General features: G+C 35.7%; 1 protein-coding gene across 1 annotated transcript in view; it reads right to left on the bottom strand.

Annotated features, from left to right (window-relative positions):
- Positions 1–20,686, bottom strand: part of PDE3A (phosphodiesterase 3A) — a 249,689-nt gene that overhangs the window by 84,917 nt on the left and 144,086 nt on the right. Inside the window, exon 2 of the mRNA XM_084877193.1 lies at positions 16,053–16,103. Coding sequence (XP_084733319.1) covers positions 16,053–16,103 — 51 coding nt within the window. The remainder of the gene's footprint in view (positions 1–16,052; positions 16,104–20,686) is intronic.

Consider the following 20,686-nt stretch of genomic DNA (forward strand, 5'->3'; position numbering starts at 1 on the left):
TGCCTCCTGCACACACCTTACTTAGTAAAAGGGAGGTGGGGGAGAATCAAACCTGCAATCTGTGCCCCTGGCCGGAATTGAACCTGCAACCTAACGCTCTATCCACTGATCCAAACCAGCTAGGGATGAACAAGTTTATCATAAACTTGATTTCTGTTACTTTCTGGATTTCTTGCTTTTAACTGTTTATCAACTTTCCTTTTTAAATATAACTCCTGTTGACAATCATTTTAGAATAATAAGATTATTCAGACCTTTTACCAGTAGTAGCTCTAAAATTTGCTAAATATTGTTACCATTTATAATCAATAATAAGGTATTTTTTAAAGTTCAGACTTTGTTACAACAGTTTTCATTTCTTCAATGTGTGCTTTCTGGAATAGTGACTGGAACTCTAGGTATTAAAGCAAGACCACACCATAACCAAACTGTGAAATAGGTCAAACCCAAGTCCTCTGCTCAGATTTCACACTGTTTGCTCCCATTCACTCATTCACTGACTCATTGTTTCTTAAACAACTTCTGAGTGACAGTTATGATGGAAGAGTCAAACAAGACATAGATCCTGAATATAACAAACTTTAGTCTTGAGAGAAATTTTGTATGCTATTCTAAGTTTTATGAAAACTGCACAATGGATAAAAAATGTGTTATGAGAACACAGCTTATGCTTAAATACAGTTGTTACTCAATGTTTTAACTGTATTGAAGAAGAATTTAAGAAGATAATAAGAGAAGAAGGTACTTGTTACAGGCAGAGAAAACACACTTGTAAAAGCACAGAAGAGTAAAATAACATGAGGTATTCTGAGGTATAGAAAAGTTAATGTATTTTTGGAGAGAAAGGGATGATGCTCGTAGAAAGCTAAGAGTCAGAAAATAAAGACTTTGTGTCATTTTCCTGAGAGTTAATCTGTGACACATTCAAGTTTAGGTTTTAGAATAAGCATATTGTCATGAGTGTACATTTAAAGTGCTAAATATCATGCCAAGTGAAATAAGTCAGATGGAAAAAGTCAAGAACCATATGATTTCACTCATATGTGGGATATAAAATTGAAAGAAACAAATGAACAAACAAGAGAAACAGACAAAACCTCATAGACACAGACAACAGTACGGTGGTTACAAGCAGTAGAGGGAGGTTGGAGGATGGTGGTATAGGATAAATAAAGGATCAAATATATGGTGACAGAAGATGTGACTTTGGGAATTAAATACGCAATGCAATATACAGACGATGGAGTATAAAATTGTACATTTAGTTAAAATTTTTTAAAAAGGGTTAACAGGGCAATGTATGCAACTGTGCATGTTTTAACACTGCACAATCTAGGAGTCATCCGCCATGCAGATTATAATATGAATGGCTCTCCTTGGGGTAAAATACAAAGATTGCCCTGGTGTCAGAAGTGGGGAGAAGAGAATCCAGCATCAACTCTCAAGACTTTTCCTCATCTTTCAACTCTAGTACTCAGTACCTTGGTTTCTTTGCTTTACTCCTTCATAAAATATTATTCTCAGTATGCGTCATTCTTACTAATAAGTGACCAATATCAATAACCAAATGAAAGCTATAATTTATAAATGAACTAGAGGCCCAGTGCACAAAATTCATGCACAGGTAGAGCCCCTATGTGTGACTGGTGATCAGGGTCAATTGGGGCCTTTCAGCTGCTGACCAGGCCTCCCTTCCCTGGCTGCTGTCTGCCATTTGGAGCCTTCCTCCATTCCACACCACCCCCTGGCTAATAACACTTTGCATATTAGCCTTTGATATATGTAGATGAGCAAAAGTAATAAAAATGTATTAAGCAATGTCATCCCGATAAATTTAATAAAATAAAATAAAACCTTCCAATATAAAAAAAATTAAACCTTATAATAATAATTTGTGAAGTTACGTTATTGGGAAGGAACCTGAAGATTAGTGATCTTAAACACCTTGTCCAACTTCACTCAGCTAAAAGTAGATAAACATGGGTTGAGCCATGGTCTGTGTGATACTAAAGTCTGTACCATGTCTAGATTTGTCCCTCCTTCAAATTTTTGAAATTCTGATAGATTTAAATAAATTGCAAACACTGGCATAATAAAGTGCAAAGTATTTACAGCAAAAAAAAAAAAAAAAAAAAAAAAAAAAAAAGAAAAGAAAAGAAAAGAAAGAAAAATTAGTTCTAATTCTAGAATTTCAGGCAAAAGCGAGACAAAGGAGATGATTTTAGGCACTGAAATCTAATCACCATTTCCTTTTAGTCTTTGATGTAGTAATATGGACACTCTTCACATCATCTGGGAAAAGTCTCAAAAGGAAGATTTTCTAGCTCCATTTTAAACTTTTGGCAATTTGAATCTCTGATAAACTCCTCAGGTAATGGAGAATGGGTACTGCAATCCCAGAGAACAACTGCTTCAAGAGTAACCATTCTGTTCCGTGTAGAATACAGTCTAGATCTGAGCTTAAAATTTACGGTTTACCTGTACCTGAAAATTTCCATCAAGTAAACAGCACAATTACAGAACTCTTCCCTGTGGCACACTCATTTAGGAGACTGAGATTTTAGTATCTTAGGCTACTCACCTCTGCTCAGCAACAATCAGGAAACACACTCTCATGTAGCAGGCTCTCCTACTCTAACCGACTTTCCTACATAATCATCATTTAAATAACTTCATATTCGGGACAACCATTGCCTTATTTTATTTTTATTTCTAAATCAGCTTGAATCACCAGCAATGTCTTCCCCACATGCAATCAAAATCTGAACCTGACTTGCATGTACTGTGTTCTATCCATTTGTCCAAAACAGCATCTTATAGGACTATGTATAGAAAAAGATTTTATTTCACTTCTATATCCAAACACTTTTGACGCCATCACTTATTTTTCCTCCCAGAATTGTTTCTTTCCTCCCACAATGTTTCTAAGCACGATTATCTTCTGAATGAATGCATTAGCTTTTCAATATCCATCTTGATATCTGACATTCAGAATGGACTGCAACCATTCAGGTGTCATCTGGCCAGTGGAGATTTTATTGAATTAATCTTTCCACTCTGTATACCATACATACTACTGCTAATAAAGCCCAAGACAGTGTTTACTGTTAGAAAAGCCAGATGATTTTGGGCTTGAAATCAACCCAAATCTTTAAGCCTTACTTTCTGTTTCTTCATTTGTTTATAAAAAAAATATGCAGATACTGTTCATGCTGGAATTTTATTAAAAATTTAGGTGCAAAGCTTTATTTTCTCATTTTAAGTTTCATCATAGTAGCTTAATATTTTAACTGGAGTTAAATGAGAATACATTCAATATCCTTATTGTATTATTTTAGACATTAGCTACATATCCCATTTTTAAATGCTAAAATGTAAGTGTATGTTTTTTTGTCTTTATTAGTCACCAACAAAAATATTAAACCATAATGGGTTTTACAATTCTGGTTTTAGTCTTTGCTTTTAATCTGTAAAAACTATTCTATGTATGCAAACATGAAAACCCTTTAAGGTTATGAAAGAAGAGATGAATATATCTATAAACTTAACTCCCACATAAATGATCAAATAAACTTTTAAAATAAAAATACATAGAACATCTTAGTCTTTTAAGCTTTGAAATAACCTTTAAATATTTATATGTATTGAAAATAAAACTTTTAGGACACATTGGAGCAATAGATGATAATATTAGCTTCCACTTTTACAGTTTCCTTACATGAAGCTGATTTGAAGGTGATCTGGCGACCATTCCTAAAACATGATTTCAAAATATTTTAAATTTGGTTAACACAGCTAATATTTTTGGAATAGAATTATTTAATGTTAATAAAATTTCTATTCTTTTCTTAATATCTTGATAGTAAGAATAGGGTATGTTTTTAACTACACTCACGTATTTATGTTGATTCATTTCGAGATGCACACTTGTTAATATAATAGTTATACACTAGCTTGTTGCAAATTGTATAAAGTAGCTATTACATGATTAGATATTTATCAATATGCTCTGATTTAAAAACAAACATCTTGCTTGCATCCCTGAAAAAATCTTTTTCATATTCTCTAGTTCTTTTCCATATTCTATAAATTATTTCCATATTTTTTAAATTCCCACATCGTCATATACCATGAAATAAATTAAACACATTTATAATAAGAAAAAGGTGTACATTGTGAAAAAGTTTAATTAAAATATTTCCAAGCAATCATCTATCAATTAATAAGAAATGGTTTAATCAAATATAGTGTAATGTTAATATTTATTAATTTTAAGTGGGGGAGAATATGGTTTTTATACACTGTTCACTATACTTTGCTGCATGTTTGAAATACTTTATAATGCAAAAAAGAGAAAGGTTTCAACGTTTTTGTATTTAAAACAACATAATATCTCTTAATTTCAGCTATGCACATAATATGTATAATACACTGTTTTCATCCTGAGAAAACACTTCCTATACTGTATCTACCAATTAAAATTTTCATGACCACCAGTGCACAAAATGATAAAAATAAAATGTCTTTAAACAATTGAAAGTCAGATACATTACTTATATTTCTATTATTCCTTATTAGTATTTGGTAGAAAAGTCCCTCTAGATTAGGAATAGTTAACATTTTAAAGTAGTTTATACTGTCCAGAAAACCCTTAACAATAAGTGTGACCTGCTATTTTGCTGAAAGTAAATCTAATGCTTTTTTTTATTCTTGCTATAAGGATTTGTCAGGAGGAAATAGTAACACCCATGATAAAATGAAAACTTCCCTTTATTCATGCATAGGCACAGAAACAAATTCAAGTCTAATGGACTATATACAATGTTAACTTAGAGATGCATTTGAATATATAATATTAGCCGAAACCGGTTTGGCTCAGTGGTAGAGCGTCGGTCTGCGGACTGAAAGGTCCCAGGTTCAATTCCGGTCAAGGGCATGTACATTGGTTGCGGGCACATCCCCGGTAGGGGGTGTGCAAGAGGCAGCTGGTCGATGTTTCTCTCTCATCGATGTTTCTAGCTCTCTATCCCTCTCTCTTCCTCTCTGTAAAAAAATCAATAAAATATATTTTAAAAAATAAATAAATATATAATGTTAAAGAAGATATTCCTATTCCTTCTCATTTTAAGCTTGCATGGAGTAAGTAGCTATCTATATTATAATAAGAAGAAAGAAAAAGGAAAGATGCTTTCTGAGAATATTTCAGTTTGGCATAATTATTTATCTTGTGAAGTTAAAATAATGCATTTTCCTCTCCTTGTCTTTTTCCATAAACAAAAGCCACAGTGCCAAGACCCAAACATAAGAAATGGTAAAATTATATATTTTTCTTTTTTTTGAACAGAAATAGCAATGCCAAGTTCAGTTTGTTCCATTGGTTTTAAGCCAAATAAATGGCAAAAAATAGTGAAAAGCCTGGTCTCATCATGTGTCATAGGTTTCTATTAAAGTCCTTCTATAAATTTCAGATCCCTGTGCTGCGTGAGACACCACCACTCCTGTACTTAAAAAGCCCTTGTATTGAGAGCAAGGGACCAGAGGGAGGGAGGAGTCACAGAGGCCTTGAGAATGAGAAGAACGCATGTTCTTAAATGGGAAGCTATACATTTAAATTCTGCCTTCTTCTTAGTTCATATCAACATGAAAAGTTTGCCTCATACCCTGATACCAGTTTAGAGTTCACCCTGTAATATGGCATTATAGATAGTGAGGAGCTCTCGCTTGTATACTTAAAAATAGAAAGCTCAAATGCAGAGAAATAGCATAAGAAGATTGCCTTTATTATTTATACTTCAGACATCACTTCACTAAGTCCTAGAACAGTGGTTCTCAGCCATTCTAATGTCGAGTCCCCTTAATACAGTTCCTCGTGTTGTGGTGACTCCCAACCATAAAATATCTGTGTTTTCCGATGGTCTTAGGCTCTACAGCAGTGGTTCTCAACCTGTGGGTCGATAGCAGGGTCGCCTAACAGATATTTACATTATGATTCATAACGGTAGCAAAATTACAGTTATGAAGTAGCAACAAAAATAATTTTATGGTTGGGGGTCACCACAACATGAGGAACTGTATTAAAGGGTTGCGGCATTAGAAAGATTGAGAATCTCTGTCCTAGAAGGTTTCTACATTTCTATGTTGATTAATCGAAACTTCTCTAAGACACACTGGTTCTTCAAAACTTACTTGAATAAATTAAACTCCAAATATAAATTCTAACGTGTTGTCATGAATTTTACAGTTATTTATTAGAAATCCACTCTGTACTGGGTTGCCACCCTCAGCATAAAATAAAACCAACTACTGGAATTATACTATTTAGCAAAACTTAATGAAAGTCATGTTCTATTTCTGTATCAAGAAGAAAACTAAGCCAAAACAGGTTTGGCTCAGTGGATAGAGCATGTGCCTGCGGACTGAGAGGTCCCGGCTCGATTCCGGTGAAGGGCATGTACTTTGGTTACGGGCACATCCCCAGTAGGGGGTATGCAAGAGGTAGCTGATCGATGTATATAACTTTCTATCCCTCTCTCTCACTTTCTCTCTGTAAAAAATCAATAAAATATATTTTTAAAATTGTTTCTTTAAAAAAAAAAGAAGAAGAAAACCAAAATGTCCTGGGATTAGCTTTCACAAACTTACTTGGTGCACTAGAATATTTTTCAAAAGTCATAAAGACCAGAAAATACAATAACCATGCATCATATGGTCACATTTTTGAAGTATGAGAGAACTGTCAACAAGTTATGGCAGAGAGTCACCAAATCATAACTAGGGGTAATGAGCAATAAAACTGGGTTTACGACATAACACATCGCCAAATCACAGGCTCAGAATCAAAGGGCTTTTATGTATGTTTCTAACTTTCTCAACATGGCCATGAAGGTCTTGTCTTTATCTTGCCTCATGAAGTCATCTTCTCTATTCACTAATCCTTTCCCCCTAAGGTCTCTTCTGTATTATTTTTGATAGATAACTTCTGTTCATTCCCCTGCTCCCAATCCTGTGAGAACTCTGCTTTTACATCTGTTTGCACTTCTTTATCTTCCTGAGTGATCAGGTTGGTTTACTTTTAAAATTTCTGCCCCATGTTTGTCTCATCCACAATCGCCTTCTGAGATCTTTTTCCCCTCCAAAACTTTTAAAATTGATCTTTTAAGTGTATACCACTGTCTAAACAGCTTTCTGTGGACTTGGAGTTAAAATGACTTGAAAAGTGCATGGTTCCAAAATTCTAAAATGGAAAGAGTAGTAGAGTTCCAAGTCTAAACTGTCACCCAGAAGCATTTAACCATGGGGCCACAGAATTCAGTAAGCAAACAGTTTTGATTCAAGTCTGATAACTTGCAGACTTCCAATAAGAGCAGGCTTTAACTTGTAACACTCAGAGTTAGGCTCTACAGCAGTGGTTCTCAACCTGTGGGTTGTGATCCACAGGTTGAGAACTGCTAGCAGGGTCACCTAAGACCATTGGAAAAAACAGATATTTACATTATGATTCTTAACTGTAGCAAAATTACAGTTATGAAGTAGCAACAAAAATAATTTTATGGTTGGGGGTCATCACAACACGAGGAACTGTATTAAAGGGACACAGCATTAGAAAGGTTGAGAATCACTGTTTTAGAGTATCTCTCTATATATAAAAGCCTAATATGCAAAGTGTCTTTCCTCAGGAGTTTGACTGACCCGGCATTCTATTGCTCGCTATAACCTGTGCTGACCACCAGGGGGTGGTGCGGAACAAAGGAAGGCCCTGGCTGGCAGCAGGGGAAGGGAGGCCCTGCCTGGCAACCAGCAGCTGCTAGGGACTCTACCTGGGCATAAATTTTGTGCATTGGGCCTCTAGTGGTTTTATAATTAATGAACAACAAAATATTACTGTATGCCAAAAACTACATAAAATCACCCAGCACACAGTAAAAATTATTTCCTTTTGTCAGATATTGCAATTCAAAGATAAAATGGATGTTTCAAGTTAGCATATCTTTCTTCTGTTATTCTAGCAAGTGGAAAGCAAAACTTAGAGCTGCAAGATTAGTTTCCAAAATGTCTATACTTTATAGGAACTTAAATGCAACATACTTTAAATGCAAAATTCTTTCATTAAGTTTCTTAATGTTTACATTAAAATATATTAAAAAGAATATAATTAAAGCTGCAAATGCAAAAGTGGTCAGAAACAACTTGTGGCTTACAGTGCTAGAATTATTATTTTATTTTTTTCAGAGTAGGCTTCTGTGCACTTAGTAAATATGACTATTTCTTAACCTATTTACCATATGCAGATAAATATTGGTCATCCACTAAGTGTACCAGTTAATGATGCGGATTTTTTTCAATAGATGGAGTTGCACATATGTTGATATTATGCAATTTGATATGTATACTATTTTGTTGTATTGACACAAGCTTCAAAACTTCATATGTTAAATTTTCTGAAGGTGTGTTAACATCATAGATATTTTTATACTTAAAAATGTCGAATTTCATGACAAAAAAGAGCATTTGCGAGAAGTTTTAGTTCATTACTTTATTTTGAAGAAAAGTGCTGCTGAATACTTTGGGAAGCTCATGGTGAACATGCTCCATCTCAAGATAACTGTGAACGCTGCTTTAAAAGTGATGATTTCTATGTGAAAGACAAAGAACATCCAGGTCAACTGAAAAAGTTTCAAGACCAACAATTACAAGCATTATTGGATAAAGATGTATGTCAAACTCAAAAACAACTTGCAGAAAGATTAGATGTTGTTCAGCAAACAATTTCTGATCATTTACAAGCAATGGGGAAGATTTTAAAGGAAGGAAAATGGGTGCCACATCAACTGAACTAAAGACAAATGAAAAACCAAAAAGTCATCAGTAAAATGTTGCTTCAACTGCACAAAAGTCTTTTTTGCATAGAATTGTGGCTGGAGATGAAAAGTGGATTTATTTTGAGAATCACAAATGCACAAAATCATGGGTTAATCCAGGTCAACCATCAACATCAACTGCAAGGACAAATCACTTTGGAAAGAAGACAATGCTCTGCGTTTGGTGGGATCGGGAAGGTGAGGTGTATTATGAGCTTCTAAAACCAGCTGAAAGCATTAATACTGAACGCTACCGACAACAAGTAATCAATTTGAACCAAGCTTTAATTGTGAAATGACCAGAATTTTCCAGAAGACACAGCAAAGTAATTTTGCTTCATGATAACACACCATCACACACTTCAAAACCAGTTAAAGACACGCTAAAAGATCTTGCCTGGGAAGTATTAACCCACCCGCTGTATTCACCAGACCTTGCTGCTTCAGATCGATGGCACATGCACTTTCTGAGCAGCACTTCAAAACGTACGAAGGATTGGAAAATTGGATCTCTGAATGGTTTGCCTAAAACAAGAAAAGTTCTATTGGGATGGTATCCACAAATTACCTGAAAGATGGGGAAATGTGTAGCTAGGGATGGACATTACTTTGAATAAAGCACTTTGATATTTCTCTTGAAATTATTGTGTTTCCTTTGATTACAAAATCCACCATTATTAACCAGTACACCTAGTAGAATGCTTTTTTCACTTCTTTGTTTTGTTTCATATAATGTGCTAGGAGGTTCTGACTTGGCAAAAGCAGTGCATGTGTCATATAAATGATATCCACAGTCCCCAAGAAAAAGTCATTCAATAAATATTAAACATGTTTACTAATCTACAAGCAAGGGGGTGCATAAATGCTAGTGGCAACTCTTGCTTTTATTTCTGTGGAGTTGTTTGATTCTTGTTCATTGATGCCATTTTAGAGGGACCAGAACCTTTAATAGAGTGACTTATTCAAGGTCATCCATCAATTCACCTGAATCATGTGTTCTGTGCAACCACTGCCTGGGCAGAGCCACATTCTCTCTTAGGCATCTCCGAATCACTTGAATACTTCAAGTGTAAAAAGAGTGCGTTTTTTCCTCCTAGTGTTCTAGGACATGTTTCTACTGTGAGTAAATTACATCACAATGAAATGAATATGCTCTTTAAAATTACTGCTTGGTAGATGTAAAGATGGAACCTGAAAGCTTAAAAGCATAAATGCTTGGAGAAGCATTTTTCCATATGAAGTGTCAAATTAATCGGTAAATATTTACTTATTATCTCCTATGTGAATGGCAAAGACAGTATGCAGTACTCTCAATAGTGCTCAACCAGAAAGATTTTTTTTTTCTCCTTGGTACACTTGCTAATGTCTGGAGATATTATTCATTATTACAACTGCATCTTGGGAAGTTTGCTGCTGGCATCTCTGGGGAGAGACCAGGATGCTGCAAAGGTAATAAACCCTTGGGCTCATTTGTTAATGGAAACACCATTTTCTCATCTCTGAGGACAAAGGCAAAGAGAAATGGTCCCTACATCTCTTGGCATTGTGGATGCTGTGGACATTTTCAAAAATATTCTTCCCAGAATAAGTTTTCCAAGACTGTGTCATGTAACGTTTGCCAATGCAAATTAAAGACATAACACTAAACTACAAATAGATTAAAAAACAATTTCCGAGAATAAGGGGTGGATAGTAAATCTGCTTAATGGGTTAAATTAAAAATACCTAGAGAATTGAATGAACAAGATGGGTATGGAATTTTTTTTCTTCAATTTACTTCATATAACATAGCAGAAGGTTGGGTTTTAACAAAAACAAACACCAGGCGGAGCACGTATCACGTGAATGATGTCCATAGTCCCTGAGACAAGATGATCTTTCAATAAGTATTAAACTACCAGGTCCTTCCTTTCCTGCCACTGCTGAATGGGATTACAAGGCCTCTCCTGAGATGTGTAGAACCCAGGTGTACATTTGGTGTGTGATCCCTGTCCATACAAACAAAATTCAACCGCATTTCACAACGCAACAACCAAAAGAAAAAAGAAAAACAAACTTTTCTTGGAGAGTCACCATGAAATTAAATTATTACTGCAATGATTTCTAAACTAGTGGTAACAATTGTTAGGTTAATATTTGAAAAAGTGAAAAAGGAGAAGGAAGTGCAAGTGAAAAGCACCATGTTTGCGGAAAAAGCTGCATGTAGGGCATGAATTATTCGGCATTTGGGAAATGTAATGATGGACTCCCATTCCACTCACATTAATCCTTGGAATACATTTCTGGGAAATCTGCATGGTCGTATTTTTAAATGTATGAAATGGAGTTAACCTTGTTAATTGGATATGGTGTTATCCTAGGTAAGTCTAGAAGGCATTTAAATTCCTCTTCACGTGTTCTTATCAGAAACAAATTAGTTAACCCAGAAAAGAACTGATCTGTCACCAAATCAGACAGACCACTAAGAGGTAAGTCCTTAGGTTCATCAACAGACTCATTCTCTTGAATACCCAAAGAGAAAGTATCATGAAGTATAATAACTTCCCATTGAAATTCATTCTTGAGATTAAAAATAGTGCTGCAAAAGCTAACTTATCTAGATAGGTGTATCTATTTCTAGTTTTATTTGGAGACTCTAGTAGTACATGGTAGACAATGAATGCCATGTTTTTAAAGCATAGTGACAGCCTAATATGTCTAATAACATTTCCCCACCAGAATGTTCAACTATCTTCTTCTACTGTGCATGCAATAATTCAATGAAAAAGTTGTTTCTTCAATAAGAAGCCTTAAGTCTAGTTAATAAGGCCTGGCTGGTAGTCACTACGTCATCAATAATATACTAAATGACTAAAGAACCCACTAGTCTCTAACTATGGATAAATAAGGGCCAGCTGGTTCCTAGTACATTAAAATGTTAGGAAGTTTAGCCTTAACCAGTTTGGCTCAGTGGATAGTGCATCAGTGTGTGGACTGAAGGGTCCCAGGTTCGATTCCAGTCAAGGACATGTACCTAGGTTGTGGGCACATCCCCAGTTGGAAGTGTGCAGGAGGCAGCTGATCAATATTTCTCTCTCATCTGTGTTTCTAACTCTCTATCCATCTCCCTCCTTCTCTGTAAAAAAAATCAATAAAATATTTTTTAAATGTTAGGAAGTTTACAAATTCACACTTCAAAATAATTTTTCCTTGCAAAGACCCTCAAATAAGTTATCAGCTCTGTGGAATCTCCCCGACCCCCCAATGCCAGTACTTTTAGCTTTTCAAAGGAGATACATTTTCGACTGCCTCTCTCAACTTCCCACTGGAAAACTTTTCCTCAAGAATTTAAAAGAAAAAAAATCCAGCTAATTGCCTTCTGAGAATTTCTTCCCCTGACTTCATTTGGTATTACTGGGAATGCTGCCAGATGAAGGAGTTCTGCATGCTGCTGGAAGTTTATTTATCCTTTAGCATCTTCCCTAATTTGGATGATCTACTACTTGAAAGAACATTCTTTAAAAAAAGAAAAAGAAGAATCAGCCTGATAGATGTGAGTGAGCTGACAAATATGTCATGAAAATTATTGAGAGTAATTAATTATTAAGAGTAAATAAATGCATTTGAATTTAAATTCTTGCTGAGTTTAAAGAGTAATAAGCAATTAAATGTTAGAATTTAATTGAAGCAAAATATGTATTTTTTTTCAAATATATTTTATTGATTTTTTACAGAGAGGAAGGGAGAGGGATAGAGAGTCAGAAACAACGATGAGAAACACCGACCAGCTGCCTCCTGCCCACCCCTCACTGGGGATGTGCCCACAACCAATGTACATGCCCTTGACCGGAATCAAACCTGGGACCCTCCAGTCCGCAGACCAATGCTCTATCCACTGAGCCAAACCGGTTTCGGCTATATGTATTTTTTTAAATCAGAAAGATCTGATATGAAAGGAACACCTTCGTATCCTCTGTGATAATGCACATATGACATAATTTAGGAGGATTAGGTCAAATCTGACAAAATCTCTTCTTTAGTAAGCATGTGGGGGGAAAGCCAAGAGAAGCTTATTCTCTCCTGGTAATGATTAATGCTCTCACTTATTTTTTTCCTTTATCCTCTGAACTCAGGTTGACTTTAGATAAAGTTATATGCTTTTGAAGGCCAACATTGTTTAGCTCATTCTTGACCACTTCAAGGCTCAAAAAATGCCTGGCACATATTGGTGGTTTTCTTTTGAATCAAGTAAAATAGGTTAAAATTTGCCTTGAGGTCCAACCGTCACATCTGTAACAGCTGTCTGCTTTCTACTAGGTATTTCTTGATGATTGGACATCATGCCCCTATCACAGTTTGCTTATATAATTAATATCACATATGCTAGTCTGAATTACATGCAAATTATATACAGGGTGGGGCAAAAGGAGGTTTACAGTTGTGAGTCTGCAAAAAAAGTTTATTCTTGCCATATTATTTATTAATTATTGCATTACAATAATGCAAACAACCATACAAACAACCATGTTTAAGTGTTTAAGTATTGCTCTGTTTCTAACCATAACTTGTGAGCTTCTAAAAAGCACTAACCTTGTCATTCAGTTTTTCTTCACAGTTATATCTACAATAGTGCTCTAGGAATGTAGAGCATTCTACATTTAAGCACACAGCCAGTGCTTAAAACCTGTCCTCATTGAAATTAAACTGAGATGGAATTTGAGCAAGGCCTTGGGGTATTAATAACATATTAAGAGATCCATGTTCAAGTCCAGTCTATCTGAAATTCTTTGGAATTACTGCAAGGCTTTAGACTTACGGTCCAAGGAAATATAGCAAGATTAAAAAATCAATAATCTAAAACACATATCATTTTCCCCCCCATGAAAGTTACAATTAGATAAGAAGTTATTACTCAATGCTTAATTTATTTATCTGAAATCCCCTCCCCCCCCCAATTTTTTGTTGTAGCTGTTATTGTTTTTATATTTTGGTGAATGTTTTGCTTTTTATCTTGATAATTTTTTTTCCTGAGTTGAAGTGAAGTGAGGCAAAGGGGTACTACATTTGGAATAGTTATTTAGCTAGTTGAGAGGTCTAAGAAAGACCTTAATGCTGATAATGGTAATTCATGCAAGAATGTTCTAAATACTTTTGCTGTTTTGAACCATTTCAACCTTTCAAATATAATGAATGCTATCTATGAACATATTTTGTGAGTGTATGTAGAATTAAGTTTTATAGCTATGTGCAATACACTGAATTTTTAAAAACTTTCATTCTGGGGTTTTAATGTATAACGTTAACACAGCATTGTACTTTTATAACAATTTTTTTTTCAATTTATATTGACAATCCAAACCTGAAGATAACTTACAGTCAAATAGGTCATAATAACAGTAAATATTAAACACATTTAACATTACCTTACTTTGAAGGGACATGTCATAAGCAAGTAACTTGGCATGTTTGAATATCAACATGTCTTTGATGGCATTAACCAGAAACCATGGCAGCATTTCTTACCTGTGCTCATGTTTACTTTTTATTGCTTTAGAATCACAAATTTTTTAACATACATTAATTTCATCATTTCATTAACGACTTTGCAGTAAATTCTGATTAAAAATCCTATATAATAAAAGCCTAATAGGCTAAGTGTCCAGTCATCCAGTCATCTGCTCAACCAACAAGTAATATGCTAATATGTTAAGGCTGCTCAACCACTCGCTATGATGTGCACTGACCACCAGGGGGCAGATGCTCTGACTGGTAGGTTAGCTTGCTGCTGGGGTCCAGCCAATCAGAATTGAGTGAGACAGTCTGGACATACCCTGGAGCCCTTCCACGGTCCCTCCTTGGTTGGCCAACCTCCTGCGTCCTTTCCCAGCCCTAATCATGCACTGGTGGGGTCCCTGGGCCTGGCCTGCAATCAGGACCCCTCTGGGGATGTCACAGAGCCGGTATCAGCCCTATTCTGTGGGCCAGTCTGAGGGAACCCAGTGATGCACGAATTCGTGCACTGGGCCTTTAGCATTACTGATGTGGACAGAGGGAGAGTTGCTGCCAGAGAAAATGGAGGAGAAGTGAGAGGTAGGAAAAGCAAGACATACATTCTTCTGGGGAATCCTAATGTACCTGGATTTACTAGTCAAATTGATAATGAACAAAAGTAAAACTACAGCTATTATAATAACAACTGGAAACAATGGACTGACTTGGTTTTATTTTCCCAGAAACCTAAATTAAATAGTTAACCATGCAAACTTAATCACTGCACAGGTCCACGTCAGTGCTGTCAAACACCTGGGAGAATCTCACATTCCACAATGAACTTTCATAGACAGTATCGCCCATTCAACTCTCTTTTAACCGTATTTCTTAGTGTCAAGAGCAAAATGTGAGCAGCAGAGGTAAACATGTCCCATCTACTTCATTTTCATTTGGCATGTTTATCATCAGATAAACACAGGCTGCTGTGAAATAAATAATTTTTATATTTCTTCACAAACTATCCTGGGAGGAGAGATAATTTTCTGAAGCTAAAAACTCAGCCTTTATTCTGTCAGGCAAAGTAATTATGGAAGAAAAACAAATCCACATTGTCTAATTAGGTCATTAAAAAGCATAAATGCGTCATGGAAGCTTTTCTCCTTGCCTAAGACATCAAGTAAGACAATGAAAACAGTCTGGTAATATAGAAAGGTTTAGAATTTGTTTCTTTTCAAAATAACAGGTCCTTTCATCTTTCTATTTCCCTACGACGAAGACAGTTTAATTTACAGACAAAATCTGTAATTAGTTCAGGGTTTAGTCTGATTATATTTCAAAATATTTAACCAAACACAGGAAGATAGAGAAAAGAAGAAATACATAGAAAAATTATCAAAGGAAGTGAATAAAATCAAGAGAGTGAGCTGCTGATCAAAATGTGTTTGGCAGAGACAAGATGCGTATAAACTCTGCATTCATAAAAACACAGCTGATCTGGGATGCCAGAAAGCTCTGAAGAGGAATACACTGGCCTCTGCTTTTGGGATTTGAAACCAGACTTTAATTACAGCTAACTTAAGCAAAAACAAATGGCATGATTATTTTGTCTCTTCCTCTTTCTACTTATTCTTATTTACTTATTTATTTTTTGAGTTTTAGAAATCTCATGGCTCAAAGTGTTAAAAATAAAATGCAAAAAAGAAACAGAAAAAGAAAATACCCTACCTGTGATCCTCTTGGCCCTCGCTTGTGGTCCCATTCTGAATGCCCCAGGAGCTGAAAGATAATAAAATAATTACAGTTAATTAAATGATACTTATTTTACATGACAAACATTTTTACTATTTCTTTAAAGAACAGGCTTTTGAAATGTATGTTTTAATAGTAATGAATTCAATAGTCATCATGAATAAATGAACATACACAAAGTAATAAACTTCTGGTTTAATAGGTAATATTTCAACTGTTAGTAGTTTTGAAGGTATCACTGTGTGACAAAAAGAGTGTGCTAATGGATAGCTTTACAGCTCACTGTAAGGAACACTCTGAACAGACATTAAACCATGTTAAGCTTTTTTTTACATACTAGAGGCCCGGTGCATGAAATCGTGCTAGAGTCCAGTACACTCACTACTCATGAATATTCCTGCCACTAATAATCTAGCTCACTAATAAGGTAGACTATACATCATGTTTATATACATTATTATCTCCATATAACCACATGACTTCAGTAGATGTAATGACAAAGCAACAAGAAATAATATACCTTAGAACATTTCTTAAAAATGTTTGATAAGCACTTACAAAAAAATGAAGAAATCTGAATTCTATAAAAATTTCAAGTGTTCAGTTCTATCTAAAGAAATTTGCAAGTTTAACTCAATTTCAGCCAAAATTGTACTTTTCAAGAAAATAAAGAAAAAAGACACAACCTAATTTTATCTGAGAGAAAAAACTTATGGGAATCAGAAAAATATTAGAAAATATAAAAATATCATAGTGGTCATTAAAATATAATATAATATTTTACTGAATTATGGGATAATGATTTAAGAGTCAAAATATAAATGAATGAGATGTATTCATCTCCTTATTTTTGAAATGAACTCAAGTAGCAAAATATATGAAAAAGAAAACTAAAAAATCAATGGGTATTTGATGAGTTATTCAACAAATGAAATAATAATAATAATATATTGTTTGGACTGAACCTTATAAAATATAAACAAATATAAATTCTAGACAGATAAAAATATTTACATCTTAAAAAGATGAAACCATCAGTATAAAATAGAATAAAATCCAGGCATATAATACCTTAGAATGTAGAAAGATTTTCTAATTTGTTAAAAAAAAAAACCCACAAAGGATCAATAGATCCACTATATAAAAACCTTCAAATGTTATCACAAATTGATGAAAGATCTGCAGTAAATGAATAATATATTTCAGTATATTAAGAGTTTAGTATTTTAAAAATTCAAATAAACATAATCCTAGTGGATAACTGGGAGAATTTACAGATAGGGACAATTTATAGGATAAATATCAACAGTCAGTAGACTCATGCTAAAAATGTAATTTTACTGGAAGTGAAAAAACTACATATAAATATAGACTCATTTGCACCATCATTTACTACAAGATAAATTTGTTAATTAACAAACCAGGACTTATAAAATAAACCTCCTAAAATTTACTTTCTAATTCTGACTTTTACCTTTGAAGCATAAAACTGGCCAAAATTTATCTATCAGAGATAATTATTTTCCCAGAATTATACAAGAGACAAATGGGAGAGATTTAGGGTAAAGGAATTATATCCTACTAGTGGCCTGGTGCAGGAAATTTGTGCATGGGGTTGGGGGTTCCTTCAGCCCGGCCTGCACCCTCTCCAATTGGGGACCCTTTGGGTGATATCCAACTGCCGGTTTAGGCCCGATCCCTCTTATAATCTGGGACCGCTAGCTCCTAACTGCTCACCTGTCTGCCTGCCTGATCACCCCCAACTCTCCTCCCCTGCCGGCTTGATCTCACCCAGTCTCTGTCTCTGTTTTTCTTAGCAGTCCTCCAGGCCTCCCTGACTCCCTGTCGCCCTCTTCCTCCTTTTAGGCTGGGAGGGGTTGGGGCCAGTAGGGGCCACTTTACCCTCTGTCTACCCTCCCTTCCATCCAGGACTCTTCAGGTCCAGTCTGCTTGTTTTACTCTGAGAGAGGCTCTGAGATCTGAGGTGGAGCTGGGAAGGGGGAAAGAAAGGGAGAAATGGCTGTGAGCTAGTGGGCGCTGTGTGTGTCTGTGCGTGTGTGCGGTTGTGAGTGAGGGTGAATACTGGTCCTGCCTCCCCTGTCCCTGTATATGCTGCCACAATTCCCCACCCACAGAGCCTGGTGTACACACAGCCTGGCATCAGGGGGAGCCTCAGGTTGTTGTGGATGTGACGGACCCAGAGTTTTTTATATATTAGGACTACTAGAGGCCAGGTGCACTAAATTTGTGCAAGCGTAGGTCTTCCTTCCCCTGAGCTGCATGGACTTTGTGCACATTGAGAGCAAATTAATAAGAAGGTGGACTTGGCAAGACAGGTTAGACATGCCCTGTAGCCAACCTCCTGTGGTCCCTCCCTGGCTGGCTATACCTGGGGCAGTGCCCTGGCTCAAAGGGCATCTGTGGAGTGAGTTGGGTCCCTCCAGCAGGTGGGGACCCTCAGCTTGGTGAAATGACAGGGCCTCGTGAGGAATTGGGCTCCCTCCTCTCTGGTTCCGGGGTGCGTCACCCAAGAACTGCTGCTGCCAAGTCACCGCAGCTCAGCACTTCTGTGTTGAGAGTCTGCCCCCTTGTGGTCATTGTGAATCATACCTACAAGTGGGTTGGATGGTCAGATGGTGGCTTAGCCTTTTATACATGTAGATATTTTAATATCATTATTATATTATTAGAGGCCCAATGCATGAAATTCATGCAAGAGTAGGCCTTCCTTCCTCTAGCTGCCAGCACCAGCTTCCCTCTGGCATCTGGGACCTGGGCTTTAAGGGATAAATATCAACAGGCTTCCCTCTGAGACCCGGGCTTCCCTTTGGCCACCAGCAGGCACCCAGGACCCGGGCTTCCCTTGCAGCCCCGGCTTCATTGGGAAGGTTGTCTGGAAGGATGTCAGGTCTAATTAGCATATTATTCTTTTATTATTATAGATATTTTCATGATCTGAGTTGACTAAGCATGTGGTAATACTTTTAAATGTATATTATTACTACTTTCTTCAAAGTAATGCCAAGTTATAAAAATCTGTATGCAAAGTAAAATATAATTTAAGAAGGAATGAACTCTGAAGTGATAAATGAGATACTGGAATGCTCTTATTCAACAGAAATCAATAGGGTGTTTTTCCCTTTGCACTTGAAGAAATCACACAAGGGCTTTAACAGCTAAACTCTATTATGAATTAAAATAATTGAAGCCAAAAATCAGCATTAATTATTTCAGTTGGTGTATATGGTTTGTTATGTTATTTTTCTGTAATATGTTTTTTAAATGCAAAGAAAAAGAGATGGTGCAGCGGGCTGGATAGGATGTCAGGGTCCTCATACGTCTCCAGACCTGGCACAGATGGGATGCTGGGTGGAGAGTGGGGAAGTGAGGATTCGCTTCATATTAGCACATGATAGCATATGAATATTTATCCTATTTGCATATGGAATTTATTTTGCTGCATAAGAACACTGCTCTCAGAGCATGAACCAAAGACTAAAATAGGCAGACTGTTTTCAGTATTCCCTAAAAAGAAATATAAACTAACACAAAATAATATTAAATGTAAAGATATATATACTTTTGATTAAATGAAGAAAATGCTGAAGATGGTCAATTCTCTGTTATGTATATTTTGTCCCAATAAAAAAAATGTAAACGCAAACAAAAGCTGTACCAGAAAAGAAAACCCTCACAGTGTGGTTCAACTGCCTGACTTATTGAATATGATAGCTTATTTAAATTAAAATGAAGCTTTTGGGAAATAGTACATATATCTGTTAAAGCGGAACCACAGGGCTAGTGTTTTAGGAGGTACAGAGACTCTTCTTTATCCCCATTCCCTGGACTAATGATTAAGACAAATGAAAATAATGGGTCAGTTCTAATAAACAGTAAAGAGGAGAGCTTGCACAATGAAGTCAATGAATTTCAGAATTAAGCACAAACTGATGTTGATGTTATATCAATGAGAAAGTCAAAACATCCTGTGAATCAAGCAGGTAGGATTAGTATTAAATTGCAGATGACCAAAGTAGCCATCTGACATTACCATCGGATTAGATAAAAGACATAAATGGGTCACGGACAATGAGGAACAGAAGTTGAAATTGTGGAATTATTCTTTTCTTTTTGCAATTGAACTCATCTGGGCTAAGCCTTCAAGATCAACGAGTAGCAGCATGATATCCAGACAATTCTGGGAAAAGAGACAACCTTTATTAACATGACACGATACTGTTTTTGGAGGAGGAATAGTTATGATTTTAAGATTAGTTATAGAAAGGTGCTAGAGATGTAAAAACAGGGGAGAGTAATGACACAGAGACTGGAAAAATTATTTAAAAAGAGAAAACGGAAATATATTCTGGTTGATAAAAAGTATATGGCTGCTTAATTCAGAAAGAAAAAAAAGTTTGTCTCTCACCATCTATAAAAGATACTCTCATAGCTATTTGACTATGATTAATCCTCTGAGTAATGACATTTTAATAAGCATCTTACCAGAAGGTTTGGGGTATATAGGTCACCAAGGTTATGCCTATATATGGCTAACAAAAATCTTTCCGTCTGAGGAAGAAATTCTCTGGGGAAAAAACCCCACAAAAATA

The sequence above is a fragment of the Pipistrellus hanaki genome (genome assembly GCF_964339955.1).
Source record: "Pipistrellus hanaki genome assembly, chromosome: 3".
NCBI classification, from domain to species: Eukaryota; Metazoa; Chordata; class Mammalia; order Chiroptera; family Vespertilionidae; genus Pipistrellus; species Pipistrellus hanaki.